Here is an 18,896-nt window from a genome sequence, read left to right on the forward strand (position 1 = left end):
GGGCAGGTGCGAGCAGCGATCAGTTGAAGAGCATGCATTTAGTTTTACTTGCATTTAAGAGCAGTTGGAGGCCACGGAAGGAGAGTTGTATGGCATTGAAGCTCATCTGGAGGTTAGTTAACACATGGTCCATAGAAGGGCCAGAAGTATACAGAATGGTGTCGTCTGCGTAGAAGTGGATCAGAGAATCACCAGCAGAAAGAGCGACATTGATGTATACAGAGAAGAGAGTCGGCCTGAGAATTGAACCCTGTGGCACCCCCATAGAGACTGCCAGAGGTCTGGATAACAGGGCCTCCGATTTGACACACTGAACTCTATCAGAGAAGTAGTTGGTGAACCAGGTGAGGCAGTCATTTGAGAAACCAAGGCTGTTGAGTCTGCCGATAAGAATGTGGTGATTGACATGTGGTGATTGAATGTGGTGAGTCGAAAGCCTTGGCCAGGTCAAAGAATACAGCTGCACAGTAAAGTCTCTTATCAATGGCGGTTATGATATCGTTTAGGACCTTGAGCGTGGCTGAGGTGCACCCATGACCAGCTCTGAAACCAGATTGCATAGTGGAGATGGTACGGTGGGATTCGAAATGGTTGGTAATCTGTTTGTTAACTTGGCTTTCGAAGACCTTAGAAAGGCAGGGTAGGATAGATATAGGTCTGTAGCAGTTTGGGTCTAGAGTGTCTCCACCTTTGAAGAGGGGGATGATCGCGGCATCTTTCCAATCTTTGGGAATCTCAGACGATATGAATGAGAGGTAGAACAGGCTAGTAATAGGGGTTGCAACAATTTCTGCAGATCATTTTAGAAAGAGAGGGTCCAGATTTTGCAGCTCTTTCAGAACATCCGCTATCTGGATATGGGTGAAGGAGAAATGGGGAAGGCTTGGGCAAGTTGTTGTGGGAGGTGCAGGGCAGTTGACCGAGGTAGGGGTAGCCAGGTGGAAAGCATGGCCAGCCATAGAAAAATGCTTATTGAAATTCTCAATTATAGTGGATTTATCAGTGTTGACAATGTTTCCGAGCCTCAATGCAGTGGGCAGCTGGGAGGAGGTGCTCTTATTCTCCATGGACTTTACAGTGTCCCAGAACGTTTTTGAGTTTGTGCTACAGGATGCAAATTTCTGTTTGAAAATGCTAACCTTTTGCTTTCCTAACTGCCTGTGTATCTTGGTTCCTAACTTCCCTGAAAAGTTGCATATCACGGGGGCTATTCGATGCTAATGCAGTACGCCACAGGATGTTTTTGTGCTGGTCAAGGGCAGTCAGGTCTGGAGTGAAGCAAGGGCTATATCTATTCCTGGTTCTAAATTTTTTGAATGGGGCATGCTTATTTAAAATGGTGAGGAATGCACTTTTAAAGAATAACCAGGCATCCTCTACTGACGGGATGAGGTCAATATCCTTCCAGGATACCTGGGCCAGGTCGATTAGAAAGGCCTGCTCGCTGAAGTGTTTTAGGGAGCGTTTGACTGTGATGAGGGGTGGTCGTTTGACCGCAGACCCATTACGGATGCAGGCAATGAGGCAGTGATCGCTGAGATCTTGGTTGAAACAGCAGAGATGTATTTGGAGGGAAAGTTGGTTAGGATGATATTTATGAGGGTGCCTGTGTTTACGGATTTGGGTTTGTACCTGGTAGGTTCATTGATAATTTGTGTGAGATTGAGGACATCAAGCTTAGATTGTAGGATGGCTGGGGTGTTAAGCAGGTCCCAGTTTAGGTCACCTAGCAGCACAAGCTCTGAAGATAGATGGGGGGGCAATCAATTCACATATGGTGTCCAGGGCACAGCTGGGGCCAGAGGGTGGTCAATAGCAAGCGGCAACGGTGAGAGACTTGTTTCTGGAAAGGTGGATTTTTAAAAGTAGAAGCTTGAATTGTTTGGGTACAGACCTGAATAGTAAGACATAACTCTGCAGGCTATCTCTGCAGTAGATTGTAACCCCGCCCCCTTTGGCAGTTCTATCTTGTTGGGAAATGTTATAGTTAGGGATGGAAATTTCAGGGGTCTTCCTAAGCCAGGATTCAGACACGGCTAGGACATCCGGGTTGGCAGAGTGTGCTAAAGCAGTGAATAAAACAAACTTAAGGAGGAGGCTTTTCATGTTAACATGCATGAAACGACGGCTTTTACGGTTACAGAAGTCAACAATTGAGAGCACCTGGGGAGTAGGAGTGGAGTTAGTCACTGCAGGGCCTGGATTAACCTTTACATCTCCGGAGGAACAGAGGAAGAGTAGGATAAGGGTGCGGCTAAAGACTATAAGAACTGGTCGTCTAGTACGTTCGGAACAGAGAGTAAAAGGAGCAGGTTTCTGGGCGCGAGAGAATAGATTCCAGGCAAAATGTACAGACAAAAGTATGGTAGGATGTGAATACATTGGAGGTAAACCTAGGAATTGTGTGATGATGAGAGCGATATTGTCTCTAGAAACATTTAAACCAGCTGATGTCACCGCATGTGTGGGAGGTGGAACTAAAGGGTTGGCTAAGCCATATTGAGCAGGGCTAGAGACTCTACAGTGAAATAAGACAATAATCACTAACCAGAACAGCAATGGACAAGGCATATTGACATTAGGGAGAGGCATGTGTAGCCGAGTGATCATTGGAGTCCAGTGAGTAGTTAGGCTGGCTGGAGACGCGGCGATTCAGACAGCTAGCAGGCCGGGGCTAGAAAGCTAGCAGAATGGCCTTAGATGGACGTTGCGATGGAGGCAGTCTGTTATAGCCTCCTCGTGCAGTTACGTCGAATAGACCTGTCGTGATGGAGTATTCGGATTCTGTATAGCAAAGGGGTTCAGTCCAATTGGCAAAATAGGTATAGTGGCCCAAGAAATTGGCCGCTGGACCTATTCAGCTAACAGTCCAATATGCTCTAGACAGCTAGCGGGCCGCGGCTAGCAGATGGGCATTCAGGGGACGTCGCGACATAGGTGCCAGTTGAATAACCCCCTTGGGCAGATTACGTCGGTAGTCCTGTCGTGAAGGAGCTCCGTAGTAAAAGGGGTCCGGTCCAATTGGCAAAATAGGTATTGTAGAGTGACTGATGGACCTCTTCAGCTAGTCGGGAGATGGGCCTAGCATGGGCTAGCTCCAGGCTAATTAGTGCTTGCTTCGGGACAGAGACGTTAGCTGGGAGTAGCCACTCGGATTGCAGCTAGCTAACTGCGATGATCCAGGTGAAAAGGTTCAGAGTTTGCGATAGGAATCCGGGGATATGGAGAGAAAATAGCTCCGGTATGCTGTGGTTTGAATCGCGTTGTGCAAATTGGCAAGAGTTTTCCGAGCTAAAAGTTAGCTGATGACCGCTAGCAGTGGTTAGCTGACTACTAGCTAGTAGCAAGTTAGTTGGCTAGCTTCTGTTGTGGGATTCCGGTTCTGAAGTAAGAAAAATACTTTAGAAAAAGCAGATCCACACCACATTGGGTGAGGCGGGTTGCAGAAGAGTATTTTGAAGTTGAGGCTTAGAAAAATATTTAAAAATATATGCGAAGAAAAATATATAAAAAGATATATACATGGGACACGACAGGACAAAGATGTCTGACTTCTACGCCATCTTGGATCTATAATGATCCTAGCATGGGGGGAACAGGGCAGGCCTGCTGTAGATGATCCTAGCATGGGGAGAACAGGCCCGCAGCACTGCTGTGTGTGTCTGTGTGTTAGTGTGAGAAGCTTGCCTGGTCTCTCTCACATGCAATGCTCATCCCAGGGCAGGGATGATTTATTCACAATGGGAGAACAGATGACTGCAGGCAATCTCTGTCTCTGTCTCTGCAGCTATATATCCAGAAGAGAGAGAGGTGTAAAGGCTGTGCATTTATTCATGTACAAAAGATAACTCCCTGTGCATTTATTCATGTACAAAAGATAACTCCCTCCCTGTGAAACATAGTGGATCTGTTTCCCTCAGCTCTAGGTGGGAAGAGAAGCTGTTTCCGTTGGTTGTGGCTGAATGTGTATTTCGCTGTAGAAGTGAATGATAGGTAGTGTTCTCCATGTGATCAAACTGCATATTGGTTTCTTCTCCTGATTAATCTATTGTTATACTTTCCCTTTCTTCTGAGTCCAGCTTTGTTTTATGTCAGTGTTTCTCAACTGGCAACTTATGGTTGAGAAAGAACTCCAAACAGTTCTAGTCCAGCACACTTGATTCAACTAACTAAAGGACTTGATGATTAGTTGAGTTGTTGAATCAGCTGTGCTAGTGAGGGGCTTGAACAGAAATGTGTGTTAGTGGTACTTGAAAACCGAAGTTGAGTTAACACTGTTTTATGTTGTCCTGTGTGGCTCTCTAATGGAACCCAATGTTACCTTTACTTCCTCCCCTCCAGACCGTAGTCAGGACGGCTCAGGGGAGCCTTCACTTGCTAGCTCCAAGGCCAGTGCAATTTATGGATGCTCTGGGGTAATTCCCACATTTGGGGATCTTATCTGCTGCCAATGACGAGTTAGTCTGAAATTCCACTGAAGTAGTTGACATTTATTAAACTTGTACACTATGTGAGGTAGTCTGAATGACTAAATAAAATAGCAGGCTAATGGAGCAAAACGAGCGTGGCTCACAGTTCCCATACATCTCCTCCACACAACAATTGCATCAAAAACAAAAGTTAACTTACTACGTTATCCACACTCCACTTCAGTGTTTTAAAGCTATACCCCTACTTCACCAACACCAGGCATTCTGATCATTCCATTTGTGAATCCTGCCTCATATTCTGAACTTCTGTGTCTCTCTGCCAGGCGATCTGCTGCACCTTGGTGAACTGTACCTGTGATAGTTTCAAACCTGGGAAACTGAAGAAAAGGCTGTGTGAGCACTGCAAGCATGGATGGGTAGCGCACGGTAAGCACAGAAGATTCAATCGTTACTTTACTTAGTGTACATTTCTATGGGGGTGGGGGGGTAGGTGTGTCATTATTCATGTAGTGTGTGTGTGTGGGGGGGCTGTTTTCTATATTCATGTGTGTGTGGGGGGGGGCTGTTTTCTATATTCATGTCTGTGTGGGGGGGGCTGTTTTCTATTTTCATGTCTGTGTGTGTGGGGGGGGGCTGTTTTCTATATTCATGTCTGTGTGTGTGTGGGGGGCTGTTTTCTATATTCATGTGTGTGTGTGTGTGGGGGGGGGCTGTTTTCTATATTCATGTCTGTGTGTGTGGGGGGCTGTTTTCTATATTCATGTCTGTGTGTGTGTGGGGGGCTGTTTTCTATATTCATGTCTGTGTGTGTGGGGGGCTGTTTTCTATATTCATGTCTGTGTGGGGGGGGGCTGTTTTCTATATTCATGTCTGTGTGGGGGGGGGCTGTTTTCTATATTCATGTCTGTGTGTGGGGGGCTGTTTTCTATATTCATGTGTGTGTGTGGGGGGCTGTTTTCTATATTCATGTCTGTGTGTGTGGGGGGCTGTTTTCTATATTCATGTCTGTGTGTGTGTGTGGGGGGCTGTTTTCTATATTCATGTCTGTGTGTGTGTGGGGGGGGGGGGCTGTTTTCTATATTCATGTCTGTGTGTGTGTGTGGGGGGCTGTTTTCTATATTCATGTCTGTGTGTGTGTGGGTGGGGGCTGTTTTCTATATTCATGTCTGTGTGTGTGGGGGGGGCTGTTTTCTATATTCATGTCTGTGTGTGTGGGGGGGGGCTGTTTTCTATATTCATGTCTGTGTGTGTGGGGGTTCGCCTGTGTTTTCTCTTCTCACTCCTGTGCGTCCTCCACCCCTCCGTCTTCCTGCAGCTCTGAGCAAGCTGAAGCTGCACCACATGTACCAGGGCAGCCAGGTGGAGATCGTCCACTCCAACGTGGTCTTTGACATCTGCAGCCTGATGCTCTACGGGACCCAGGCAATCCCGGTCAGACTAAAGATCCTGCTGGACAGGCTGTTCAGTGTCCTGAAACAGGAGGAGGTCATCCAGATCCTCAACGCATTGGACTGGACCCTACAGGACTACATCCGAGGATACGTCCTACAGGTGGGGGGGAGCTCTTCTTTCTTACTTTAGGACGAGGAGAGGGGAGAGAAAGGAGGACAGGAGAGGAGGAGAGAGAGGAACACAGGAGAGAGGGGGAGAAACAAAGCTTCTCTATAGGAACGCTCCTCTTCTCCTCATCCTCGTCTCTGGAGGTCTCCAGACTGATGGAGGGGAGATTTGTAAATATTATTTAGTTCCACGATTTCCGTCTCAAACTTGAGCTAGGCTGAACCACCCGGCACACAGTCAGTGTCAGCCAGCCGCTGCTCACTTCGATTAGTCCGTCATCAACTATTCAGCTTTCTCTCTGCATTTAATGTTAGCTCCTCTAATGGTGAACACAGAGACAGAATCCTCGACAGGCAGAGCCAAGCGAATGCTGTGTGATGAAATATTGATCATGGTTACTGTATGAAGAGGCCGTGGTCTGACTTTCACAGACACCACAACTCCTATGTAATTACTACTGGGCTGGGTGGAGGAACCTCATTCTCCTCTCTCCTTCCTCTCTGATCTCACTCCACCCTAACGTGCGTGCGTGTGTGTGTGCGTGCGTGCGTGTGCATTCGTGTGTGTGTGTGTATTCATTCATTTGTATGTGTGTGTGTGCACATGTCCTCTCTGATGCTGATGGAGAGAGGGAAAATCCACGTGATTTAAATGAAGAGAAATGACAGGCAAGATGAAAGGCAGCGCTGTAATGAGGGCTCCCTCCTCTCTGCATTAACTTTACAACTGAACCCTTTATTTAGACGCTCTGGGGTGAAGTTCCCCTAAGTACAGATCTAGGATCAACTTCCCCTCCCCCAATCCTCACCTTAGCCATTAGTGGGGAAAATGCTCATTTGACCCAAGATCAGTGTCTAAGGACAAGTTCACCCTACACCTATTTAGACACAGTCAGTCTTTGGTGTGTGAATATACAGGAATAGAGCTTAATACAGATGTATAATGCTAATGATGAAATGCTCTCTCTCTCTTTCTCTCTGCATATCAATCGCTTTTTCGCTCTCTCCCTCTCCCCCCCTCTCCACCCACCCCCTCTCCTTTCCTCCCTCTACCCCATCTCCCTCCCCCACACCATCAACTTTCCTCTTCTTCCACCACACCCTCCTTTCCTCCCCCTCTCCCTCCCTCACACCCTCTCCAGGACATAGCAGGGAAGGTGTTGGACCGCTGGGCCATCATGACGTTCGAGGAGGAGATTGCTACGCTGCAGCAGTTCCTCCGCTTCGGTGAGACCAAGTCCATTGTGGAGCTGATGGCGCTGCAGGACAAGGAGGGCCAGGCCGTGCTGGTCCCCAGCACCCGCACCAACTCAGATATCCGCACCTTCATCGAGCGCAGCACCCCGCGCACTGCCACCAGCAACAACGTCCTGACCCCCAAGGTGGAGAAACTGTCCAAAGCGCACCACTTTGAGAACTTTATTAATAGCATGGCGTTTATGTTACCATTTCAACTGTTGGGCTCCGTGCCAGCGCCTCTCCTGGGGTCGCCACTGGGGGCGCTGCAGCAGCAGCAAGGGCGGCAGATGGCACAGGGGCAGAGACGGGGGGACGAGAACCCCAACGTCCTCCCCCTCCTCGGGCCGCCTCCCACTGAGAGCAGCCTGGTGGGCTCTAGCTCCGCCTCATTCACCTCTGACCTGGACAGGGGTGGAGACAACCCTATGGACGGCCTCTCGGCCACACCCAAGATGGAGGCTGAGGACTTCCCCACCAGTGACAACTACTCGGACGGCCGCTCCACACCCTGCACCCCCTCCATGATGAACTCTGACTTTACCCAGATGTCCCCGGATAGCAAGCTCCAACGCTCCATGGACCGGAACGGGGGAGGTGGGGGAGGAAGTCTCAAGAAGGGGCGTGTGTACTGCAGTGCGTGCGACAAGACCTTCTACGACAAGGGCACGCTGAAAATCCACTACAACGCTGTGCACCTGAAGATCAAGCACAAGTGCACCATCGACGGCTGCAACATGGTGTTCAGCTCGCTGCGCAGCCGCAACCGCCACAGCGCCAACCCCAACCCGCGCCTGCACATGCCCATGAACCGCAACAACCGCGACAAGGACCTGCGAGGCGGCGGGAGCCTTTCGGGCGACGAAGACTCCGAGGCAAGCGACAAACCGCGGTCTGAGTACCCCCACTCATCCATCCCGGTGTCCCTGACCTCATCCCCCGACAGCCAGAAGTCGGTTGCCAGCTACATGGTGAGTCATGTGGACTCCACCACCAGCAGCACCAAGCTGCACCACAGCAGCTCCTTCCCCAGCATGGGGCACCTGGGCCACGGCATCCTCTTCCCCAACCTGAAGACAGTGCAGCCTGTGCTGCCTTTCTACCGGAGCCTGGTGACCCCTGCCGAGCTGGCCAACAGTCCCGGCCAACACCTCCCCTCCCTCCCCGTCCTCTCCTCCTCTCTTCCCCTCAAACCTACCTCCATCACCGCCCCAGACGCCTGCGGTGCCATCATGGACCCTGTGCCCAAGAAGAAGTCGCGGAAGTCGAGCATGCCCATCAAGATCGAGAAGGAAGCGGTAGAGAGGGAGGGAAGAATGGGGGAGGACAGCGGTTCAGAGGACATGAGCCCTAAACAGGGCAGGGACAAGGAGGAGTGTGAGAGAGGGGGGGATTTGTGTACGAGACAGATGGGTGTAGAGTGGGAGAGGGAAAGAGAGGAGAGAGGAGTCATTCTAGCTGGGGAGAGAGGAGAGAGGGAGGGGGTGAAGCGGTCAAGGTCCCACAGCCCGGAGAGAGATGTGTGTGGAGGCAGGGAACAAGAGGAGGACAAAGACGAAAAACAAGAGGAGGACAAAGACGAAAAACAAGAGGAGGACAGAGACCACACAGAGACAGAGGGAGAGGAGGGCGATCAACCAACCTCCCGGCACCAAGACAAGCCGTGCGACGACATGGACCACCGACTGACCAACGGCGGTTTGTTCAGACTAGGCGACATAGGGAAGGATGGACCAGAGGGCTGTATGGAAGACTACACCGACTCTAGCCTCCTGCAGTCTCGTATGGACTCTGAGGAGGGGCCACTGGACAGGGATGACCTTCCACACCACTGTGAAATCTGCAGCAAGACGTTCAACAACCAGTACAGTGTGAAGATGCACTACCGCAACGTGCACCTGAAGGAGATGCACATGTGCACGGTGGCTGGCTGCAATGCTGCCTTCCCCTCCCGCAGGAGCAGAGACAGGTGAGAGAGAACAAACATACTTCAGTCAGTTAATACTCTGTAATTTAGTTGTATAGTCTGTCAGCGATTTATGAAAGAGATTTGTCATTCTCTAGCACAATATAGGATATTTAAGCATATGATGTCAGAGGTTCTGTTGAAGTGATATGGTTAGTATGTCTTTTCAAATGATATAATAAAACCACATCAAACTGGCAGCAACCACAAATAGGTCAGTTACAGACTTATTTAACAGAGATGAATGGTCAATTAAAGATAGAATAATTGCTAAAGGTACCTTTGAAAAAACACCAACCAAGAAACAACTTTTCCTACATTTTGTGTCTTCCAGGCACAGCTCCAACCTCAACCTCCACCACAAGCTGTTGACCAAAGACCTGTACAGCCCATCACCCCGCTCCCTCTACTCCCCAGCCTCCCTCTGCAGGGACAAAGACCCTGTCAGCCTGGACTACCGCCAGGACCTGAGAGACCTCCAGAGGGATAGAGAGCTCCAGAGAGACCCAGGCAGCCAGACGTCCGTCATCTTCAGAGGACACAACCGCATGGGCCTGGTCTTCCCCATGAGCAAGATGGCCAACCAAAGGACAGCGGAGAATGCAGGAGAGGAGCTGGGAGGAGGAGGAGGAGGGGTGGAGGAGGGGGCGGTACTGGACCTAAGTACGTCATCGTCTGTACCTCCTCGTGGGGGCGGCAGCGCCCGTTCCTCCTGGGACTCGGATGGGGCAGGCAGCGAGGAAGGGGAGGGGCTAGAGGAGGAGCCTCTGCCAATGGAGGAGGACAGCGATGGGGAAAGCTGTGACGAGATTGGTCTAGGAGGCCCCGGTGGGGAAGGATTAGGTTCGGGCGGGGAGAGGACCCTGGGCTGTGTGGGGGGAGGACAGGTGGGGCCGCAGGGGGGCGGAGGTGGCTCACCCATTACCTGCCACGTGTGCCAGAAGGTATACAGCAACAAGGGGACTTTCAGAGCCCACTACAAGACTGTCCACCTGCGCCTGCTGCACAAGTGTAAAGTCCCAGGCTGCGACACCACATTCTCGTCAGTACGGAGCCGCAATAGACACAGCCAGAACCCCAACCTGCACCGCAACCTGACTGGCAGTGGCGGCGGCACCACTCTAGACCAGGAGTAGGGCCTTGCCCGAGCTTCAGCTCACACAGACCCTGATTTACTCTCACTGTATTCTTTAGTCTTTGTTTATTTGACACCAGAACAGGCTTGCAGGTTAGCACTTTTTGAATAAAATCCATTGTTTTTTGGGGGGAATATCTGTAGTGAGCTTGGGATTGTGGAATCTAGCTGCAATTTTCTTTGTTATGGCAGATTGTATCTGCAAATGTTACAGGACAGTATATCTCCCTCAATGTTGAGTGGATTTCTCCAGGTATATCAAGTTCAGCAACCTCAAATTGTTCTGAGGTACACATGAAGACCTTCTGCATTCCATTCCTTGGACACTCATTTTAGACTAATTATGTTTCCTTTCCCCTGGCAACATTTTTGAAATATGTTCTTTTAAATTGATATTTATTGATGACAGAAATGTAGAAAAACAGCAATTTATTTTGGACACGAAATTGACAAGTCATTTTCCTATCATGTATTTTTGTCTTGATTTAAAACACTTAAAAATCATGCATCATCTTTTAAAACGTTGTGCATCTCAACCCCTCTCTCTAGCTCTTTTATTTCTATGCACTAATTCTAAATAGTTAATAGTTTGCCTTACAGTCTAGTATAATTCACTCACATCCAGTTTAGGATCACCTGCCAGTTTCTAAATCACATACTGTTCAAGTGACACTTATCTCCAGTCATCAACAGTGGTGGAAAAAGTAAAGATACCTTCATAGAAAATGACTCGCGTAAAAGTGAGTCACCCAGGAAAATACTACTTGAGTAAAAGTATTTGGTTTTAATTATACTTAAATATCAAAAGTAAATGTAAAAGTATAAATCATTTCAAATTCCTTCTCTTAAGCAAACCAGGGGGCACCATTTGTTTTTTTTTTAATTTACAGATAGCCAGAGGCACACGCCAAAGCTCAGACATAATTTGCAAACTAAGCATTTGTGTTTAGTGAGTCCGCCAGATCAGAGGCAGTAGGGATGACCAGGGAGGTTCTCTTGATAAGTGCGTGAAATGGACCATTTTCCTTTCCTGCTAAGCATTCAAAATTGAACAAGTACTTTTGGGTGTCAGGGAAAATGTATGGAGTAAAAAGTACATTATTTTCTTTAGGAATGTAGTGAATTAAAAGTAAAAGTTGTCAAAAATATAAATATTAAGGTACAGATCCCCCCCAAAAAAGCTACTTAAGTAGTACTTTAAAGTATTTTTTACGTAAGTACTTTACACCACTGGTTATCAACTATAACAAGTTAAATATTTTCGGTGTTCTTCTTGGTAGTTATCGTCGACTTTCCCTGTGAGTTTACACGTATCGTTCCAATCAAAAGCGTCTGTGACATTCTAAGTGTGGCGTACGTTAGTTTCTTTGGACTGTGGTCTGTAAAGATCTTTGTTTAAAAAAAAAATGTTTTATAAGTATTGTGAACTTGATCGATATAAGTTATTGTTTGATGTTGTACGTGTGGTTCTGTTCCTCTCCTATCGTTGCTGTTTCTGGATGTTGCATTATGCTAGCGTGATAACGTTGACCAAAGATTTCTCAGTCCCGAGGTGCATACGAATCCAACCGCCTCATGCAGTACGGTGTCCCTATTAGGATAGCCTCAGTCTTGGGCCGAGATTGAGGCTGTCCTAATATGGACACCGTATATTTGAGGCTTGCAGTATTAAAACAGCCTTCTCTTGACGCTCTTATCTGAAAACGCATCACAGACAGAAAAGTCCGTATTCAGACTTGGGCTGTTAAAAAGCTATTACAACTCTTGGAAGAAAACATTTATTGGAAGAACTTTTATATATTTTCATGGTCTTTTGTAATAAAGTCTGCTCACATCTTGTGCACTAGAGTGGGTGAGGGCCTCATTCTAGACATACAGACGGTCATTGTCTCCAAGAGTTGGATCATATGATATTGTACTGTGAACAAGTCAAACACTGAGAAAAACAAAACCTAACTGAAAGATAAGTAGCCAGGGCCCAATGTACACACACACCCTTCAAAACATATGGTACCTAAATAATTATTGAATTGTATATTTTGTGAATAGTCATTTGTAATCTAAAAAAAAAAAAAACACGTATACTGTATCAAATATGCTAATTCTACTGGACTCATTCTGCATCCTAAGAGATGTTTATTGGGAGGGAAAAGATCTCCAAAGTTACGTTCTTGTATTATTTCACAATAGTTTTTTGGTTTAGGTATTCTGCATATACACTGAGTGTACAAACATTAAAAAAAACTTCCTAATATTGAGTTTCACCCCCCTCTTTTGCCCTAAGAACAGCCTCAATCTGTCGGGCATGGACTCTACAAGGTATCGAAAGCATTCCACAGGGATGCTGGCCCATGTTAACTCCAATTCTTCCCACAGTTATGTCAAGTTGGCTGGATGTCCTTTGGGGGATGGACCCTTCTTGATACACACGGGAAACTGTTGAGCGTGAAAAACCCATCAGCGTTGCAGTTCTTGACACTCTCAAACCGGTGCGCCTGGCACCTACCACCATACACCGCTCAAAGGCACTTAAATCTTTTGTCTCGCCCATTCACCCTCTGAATGGCACACATAGAGACAACCCATGTCTCCATTGTCTCAAGGCTTAAAAATCCTTCTTTATCCTGTCTCCTCCCCTTCATCTACACTGATTGAAGTGGATTTAACAAGTGACATCAATAAGGGATCATAGCTTTCACCTGGATTCACCTGGTCAGTCTGTCATAATGTTTTGTACACTCAGTGTATATTTGACCTTATGTATTTAATTACATTGAGCTAGATAAAATATCAATTTCTTTGTGAAGTTGTATGGATTTGTAAAAATAAAATATGTGTTTTTTGATTTAATGTTACAATATTCGTTCCTACTCAATAAAAAGCCATATCTGTTAGCACGCTTTGGTCTCATTTCATATATAATATTTATCTATTTCGTTTTCTTCAAGTAAATACTATCATACGATTAGCCACCTGTAACAAAATATGAATCTGCTTTATCCACAATATTTTCAGTGCCAATTTCTAGTAATATTAACACACAGTTATTACATTGTCTTCTCTTTGTGGTGCTGGGAATTAAAAAACACTACTTCATCCTCAATTATATAAAAGCTACACTTACAGGAGTATTTGTTTTATACATAACTACATAATAGAAATGACTGCATAGTAAAATCATGTTCAGTAGGTAAGAAACGCTTTGAAACGGTACAAATGAAATGAATGTTCTTGTTGGACCTCTTCTGTTTCAAAGCGTTTTCTCCCGTTTTGTGCCCCCGTCTATCTCCTAAGGCCTACTAGTGTTCCATACCAGGTAGAACACTGAATGTGTCCCAAATAGCATTCTTTTCCCTACATAGTGCACTACTTTGAGTAGAGCCCTATAGGCCCTGGTCAAAAGCAGTGCACTATATAGGGAATAGGGTGCCATTTGGGACATATTGGCACCTTTTTTGTTGTTAACTGACTTGCCTAGTTAAATAAAAGGTCAAATAAAAAAAGATTCACTGTTGTGAGGTCACCATGCAGTGTGTTGTTATTGATTATGAGGGGTCGTCACTAGTTACCACAGCCACAAAGCCATAAACCACGCCTATTTCTATTGATCTTCTTAAAATGGGATTTTAACCTAACCCTAACCTTAACTTGGGGTGGCAGGTAGCCATTGTCAGAGGGTATAGACAGAAATGGACCAGCGATGGTAGGAGTAGTTCTGGTGGTAGGAGTAGTTCTGATGGTAGGAGTAGTTCTGGTGGTAGGAGTAGTTCTGGTGAGTAGTTCTGGTGGTAGGAGTAGTTCTGATGGTAGAAGTAGCTCTGATTGTAGGAGTAGTTCTGGTGGTAGGAGTAGTTCTGATGGTAGGAGTATTTCTGGTGGTAGGAGTAGTTCTGATGGTAGGAGTAGTTCCAGTACGTCCACACTCCCAAGTGAGGAGGATGAATCTGTTGCGCAATGAAACAAAGTGTACGTTAAAACTAATGCTGCAAAACAGAGGATGAAAGCGCTGATTGCGTAACTTTTCATTTTCAGTCAACCCACAGCTTGCATTTACATGTTTTACACAGAGCTGGCCATTACCACTTGGCTGCTGCTGAAAAGCCCAGTTCCGACAAGTGCCTCGATCCTTTATTGCTGGTGTGGGAATGTAGTACCACTCAAAGGGGGTGCGACGGTTATTTCCGTCCCCTCAGTGCACTGTATGTAGGCGACAGTAACCATAGAAAACCTTGTAGGAGGTGGATCACTTGTTCATTTCACTCCACACACTGTTTACAGCAGAATTTAAACATTTGTATCCAACTTTTTAAGTGGTGATGGAGTGATATTCGTTGGCTACATAGCCTGAGGAGGAATCTTTGTTTCTGGTATCCTGTGTTCCCAACTGGTGGGATGTAACCCACTGGTGGATCGCAGCCAATTCCTACTGAGTCGCAACCGAAGGTTAGGCGGTATAGCTAGAAACGTTGTTCTGTTTATCTTGAGGTTGGAATGAAAATTATGCATCAGCTTCAGGTGATGAATCATGGCACAACATAAGTTTAGGAACAACTGCAGCAGAAACCATATCCACAAAGAGACGTATGTTCCCAAATAATGATTTATTAGAAGAAAAAAAGTTAATAGTTTGCATGACTGACAACTACAGATAACTGTTGTTTACCAAATCAACATATTCTTTCTACATTAGATTCATAGGAGGTTGGTGGCATCTTAATTGGGGAGGACAGGCTCATGGTAATGGCTGGAGCGGAATAAGTGGAAAGGTATCAAATACATCAAACACGTGGTTTCTATGTTCCGGACAGTATTATGAGCCGTTCAGCAGCCTCCTGTGATTAGATTATAGTCTTCTCCCTTCTCTCTTCAGCTCTATAGCCTACTACACCACTATGAGTCCAACCACTGTAACAACAGACCCTCATGAGCACTGCTGCTGCTTTTGAGCCTCACATGTTCCAGAGAGGGGGGGGGGGGATTTTCTGGGGGCACTGACATTAGATCCCACCTCACAGTCTTGGGCTATGGAGGAGTGCAGGGAGAAGGGGAGACGGGAGGTGGAGGAGGGAAGGGAGAGGGGGGGGAAGGAGGAGGGTAGGGAGAGGGAGAGGGGGAGAAAGGAGGAGGCCATAGAGAGGGAGAGGGGGAGAAAGAAGGAGGGTGAGGCAGAGGGTAAAATTGATTGTCCACAGGGGCTTGGGAAGCTGTTGAATATGATGGGGTATTACCACACCGGCACTGCAGCCAGATGGACAGCAGATGACTTTTGTTCCTACTAATACTCTAGTCTGGGGAGGCGTGGGAGGAGGGGGGGGGGCAGGAAGAAGGAACATTTTGGAGTGCTGGACAACTGACATCACCCACTCTGTCTCAGGGATAGCACCATATTCTCTGTCCTCTAGTCAAGACCTACAGCAGAACAGTGACAGTAAAAAGACAGAAATTCAATGTCAGACATTGATAGTGTTTTTAGGTAAAGGATTCTAAAACTTGTGTATTAGGAGTAAGTAGGCCAATTTTGTATGTAGGAAATAAAAATATGTAATGCCAACAAAATAAAAAAATGAATGTAACCTTTTTAGTATATTTGAAAGGGGTAGAGGGTAAAAAACATGGCACATTTTGACGACTAAAAACACAGTTTGAGATATTTCCACACTATGAGATTGGAATAATACTGTGAAATTGTGAAAATGATGATAATGCCATGGTAGTGTAAGAGCTGTTTAAAAAGACCGCCTGAAATGTCAGCCTGTTTTGGTGGGATGGTGTTTTGACCTGCCTGGTGACATCACCAGGCGGTAAATTAGTTAATAGACCAATAAGAAAGAGTTCCAAACATCTCTGCCAATAACAGATCGTTTTCAGTTTTCCCCTCCCCACTCAGACCCCTCCCAGACAGTCCAAGCAAAATTCTTGCTTGAGAAATTGCTCTTTCCTAAGAAGCTATTTTTGTAAAAAAAATACATCATTTTAATTGAAGACAATCACAGTAAGGTACTTAATTGTTACCCAGAAATGATTTGATTGTCACGCCCTGGCTATAGAGAGGTTTTTTATTCTCTATTTTGGTTAGGCCAGGGTGTGACTAGGGTGGCAGTCTATGTTCTTTTTTCTATGTTGTTGTATTTCTGTGTTTGGCCTGGTATGGTTCTCAATCAGAGGCAGCTGTCGATCGTTGTCTCTGATTGAGAATCATACTTAGGTAGCCTGTTTTCCATTTTGTGTTGTGGGTGATTCATTTCTGTTTAGTGTGTGTTGCACCTGACGGAGCTGTTTTCGGTTGTCACTTTGTTGTTTTTGCTTTGTAGTGTTCAGTTTACCATTAAAATGACGAACACTTACCACGCTGCGTTTTGGTCTTCACCTCCTTCCGACGACAGCCGTGACATTGATATTGACCTTTAACAACTCCATATGGTTTAGCACCAACCTAGTTTGAATTGCAAACAGCCCTTGTGGATGAACAACAACCCCACTTCCCACCTCTCCCAGTTTGCCAGTTATGCACTAATAGGTATAAAAAGGGGTATAGCTGCGAAAAACAAACGAATAACGATCTGTTTGAATAGAGGTCATATAGTAATAACATTCTTTTTAAAGGTAAAATACTGTCTTCTTTGTGAAAATGGCTTTACATTGATAATCACCAAATTACATCATGTTCTATTTTTTATAATGACAACCCTTATCCGACTGTCACTATAGAGGTTCTATAATTCAATGTATTATTATGTAACAAAACCTGATCCACATGTTAACACGTATTTTGAGGAAAATAATTTTGAACCCAAATAGATTAAAACACCTTTGAAGTTATTATTTTTTTAAAATATTTTATTATTTCCACTTTCCAGTATGATAACCTTAACCAGTTTATAGCCTGCCAAGAGCCTTACCAAAATATTTTACTAACTTAAGTCTTCATATATGTACCATACACAACATGGAACAAAATATTTGATTAAATGATCAAGTATAAACCATTAAAACAATATTGAATGTGGTATACAGTACATGTGTGAGGCTTAATGTGATAACTCTCCTGAACAAAAATATAAACACATGTAAAGAGTTGGTCCCATGTTTCATGAGCTAAAATAAAATATTCCAGAAATGTTCCGTATGCACAAAAATCTTATTTCTCTATATTTTTGTGTACAAATTTGTTTACATCCCTGTTAGTGAGCATTTCTCCTTCAACGAGATAATCCATCCACCTGACAGGTGTGGCGTATCAAGAAAGCTGATGAAACAGCATGATCGTCTGAGACCAGCCCCCCGGACAGCTGATGAATCTGAGGAGTATTTCTGTCTGTAATAAAGCCCTTTTGTGGGGAAGAACTCATTCTGACTGGCTGGGCCCCTACCCAGTCATGTGAAATTCATAGATTAGGGCCTAATGAATTGATTTCAATTGACTGATGTCCTTATATGAACGGTAACTCAGTAAAATTGTGGAAATTGTTGCATGTTGCGTAAATATTTTTGTTCAGTATAAAGCTAAACATTTGGAGCCGTTTTCACAGTCACAGTTTACACCTAGTTTATGGACTAAACAACACTTCCAGGGTTGGTCCAGGACTATGCCAGAGAGGAAGAGGAGACATGAGAGGTTTTACTCTGCCCAAAATCTGTCCACGAAAAATGAATCCACGAAGTGAGACATTTTTGTATGGGGGTCAATGAGAGAGTGCCGAATTTGGTTAAAATATATATATTTAGCTATGTATGGCTTATTTGATCGAATATACGTTTTGTTATGGTTAGGTTGTTACGAGGAATGCACTGATATAAGTGGACGCACGTGGCATTCTGGCAACTTTAAGAAAAACAACTTTATATCAGAATTGTGCCTGTTGTCATAGAGATAGACTCTATCTCAGGGGTGTCAAACTCATTCCACGGGGGGCCGAGTGTCTGCGGGTTTTCGCTCCTCCCTTGTACTTGATTGATGAAGTAACTTCACTAATTAGTTAGGAACTCCCCACACCTGGTTGTCTAGGGCTTTATTGAAAGGAAAAAACAAAAACCTGCAGACACTAGGCCCTCCGTGGAATTAGTTTGACACCCCTGAGATAGAGGATTCGTCATTGATATAACTTGTTTTAATATTGCCATTGCCATTGAGGGCTTCGACCATTTTGAATTAGTCAAATGGGTGGGGATTCCTATGAGTTGGGCGCAATCAGCCAATGAAGAAGAAGAAAACTGAGTACTATAAAATGAAGACAGCCTCAATGATGCTGCCCATGCTGTCACAGACGCTATAATGACACAGATACAAACATGAGTCCTCTATCTCTCAATTCAATTCAAGGGGCTTTATTGGCAGGGAAACATATGTTAACGTTGCCAAAGCAAGTGAAGTAGATAATATACACAAGTGAAATAAACAATAAAAATTAACAGTAAACATTACACTCACAGAAGTTCCAAAATAATATAGACATTACAAATGTCATATTATATATATATAGTGTTGTAACGATGTACAAATGGTTAAAGTACAAAAGGGAAAATAAATAAGCATAAATATGGGTTGTATTTACAATGGTGTTTGTTCTTCA

The 18,896-nt window shown here is 45.3% G+C and overlaps 1 protein-coding gene across 3 annotated transcripts in view; it reads left to right on the top strand.

Moving 5' to 3' along the window:
* Positions 1 to 13,220, top strand: part of bnc1 (basonuclin zinc finger protein 1) — a 74,762-nt gene extending 61,542 nt beyond the window's left edge. For all 3 annotated transcript variants that reach the window (XM_071400879.1, XM_071400876.1, XM_071400877.1), the window contains exons 2-5: positions 4,754 to 4,856; positions 5,746 to 5,981; positions 7,132 to 9,194; positions 9,526 to 13,220. In XM_071400879.1, the coding sequence (XP_071256980.1) occupies positions 4,754 to 4,856; positions 5,746 to 5,981; positions 7,132 to 9,194; positions 9,526 to 10,327 (3,204 nt within the window). In that variant the 3' untranslated portion in view covers positions 10,328 to 13,220. The remainder of the gene's footprint in view (positions 1 to 4,753; positions 4,857 to 5,745; positions 5,982 to 7,131; positions 9,195 to 9,525) is intronic.
* The last annotated feature ends 5,676 nt before the right edge of the window (positions 13,221 to 18,896 follow it).

The sequence above is a fragment of the Salvelinus alpinus genome, chromosome 5 (genome assembly GCF_045679555.1).
Source record: "Salvelinus alpinus chromosome 5, SLU_Salpinus.1, whole genome shotgun sequence".
NCBI lineage: Eukaryota > Metazoa > Chordata > Actinopteri > Salmoniformes > Salmonidae > Salvelinus > Salvelinus alpinus.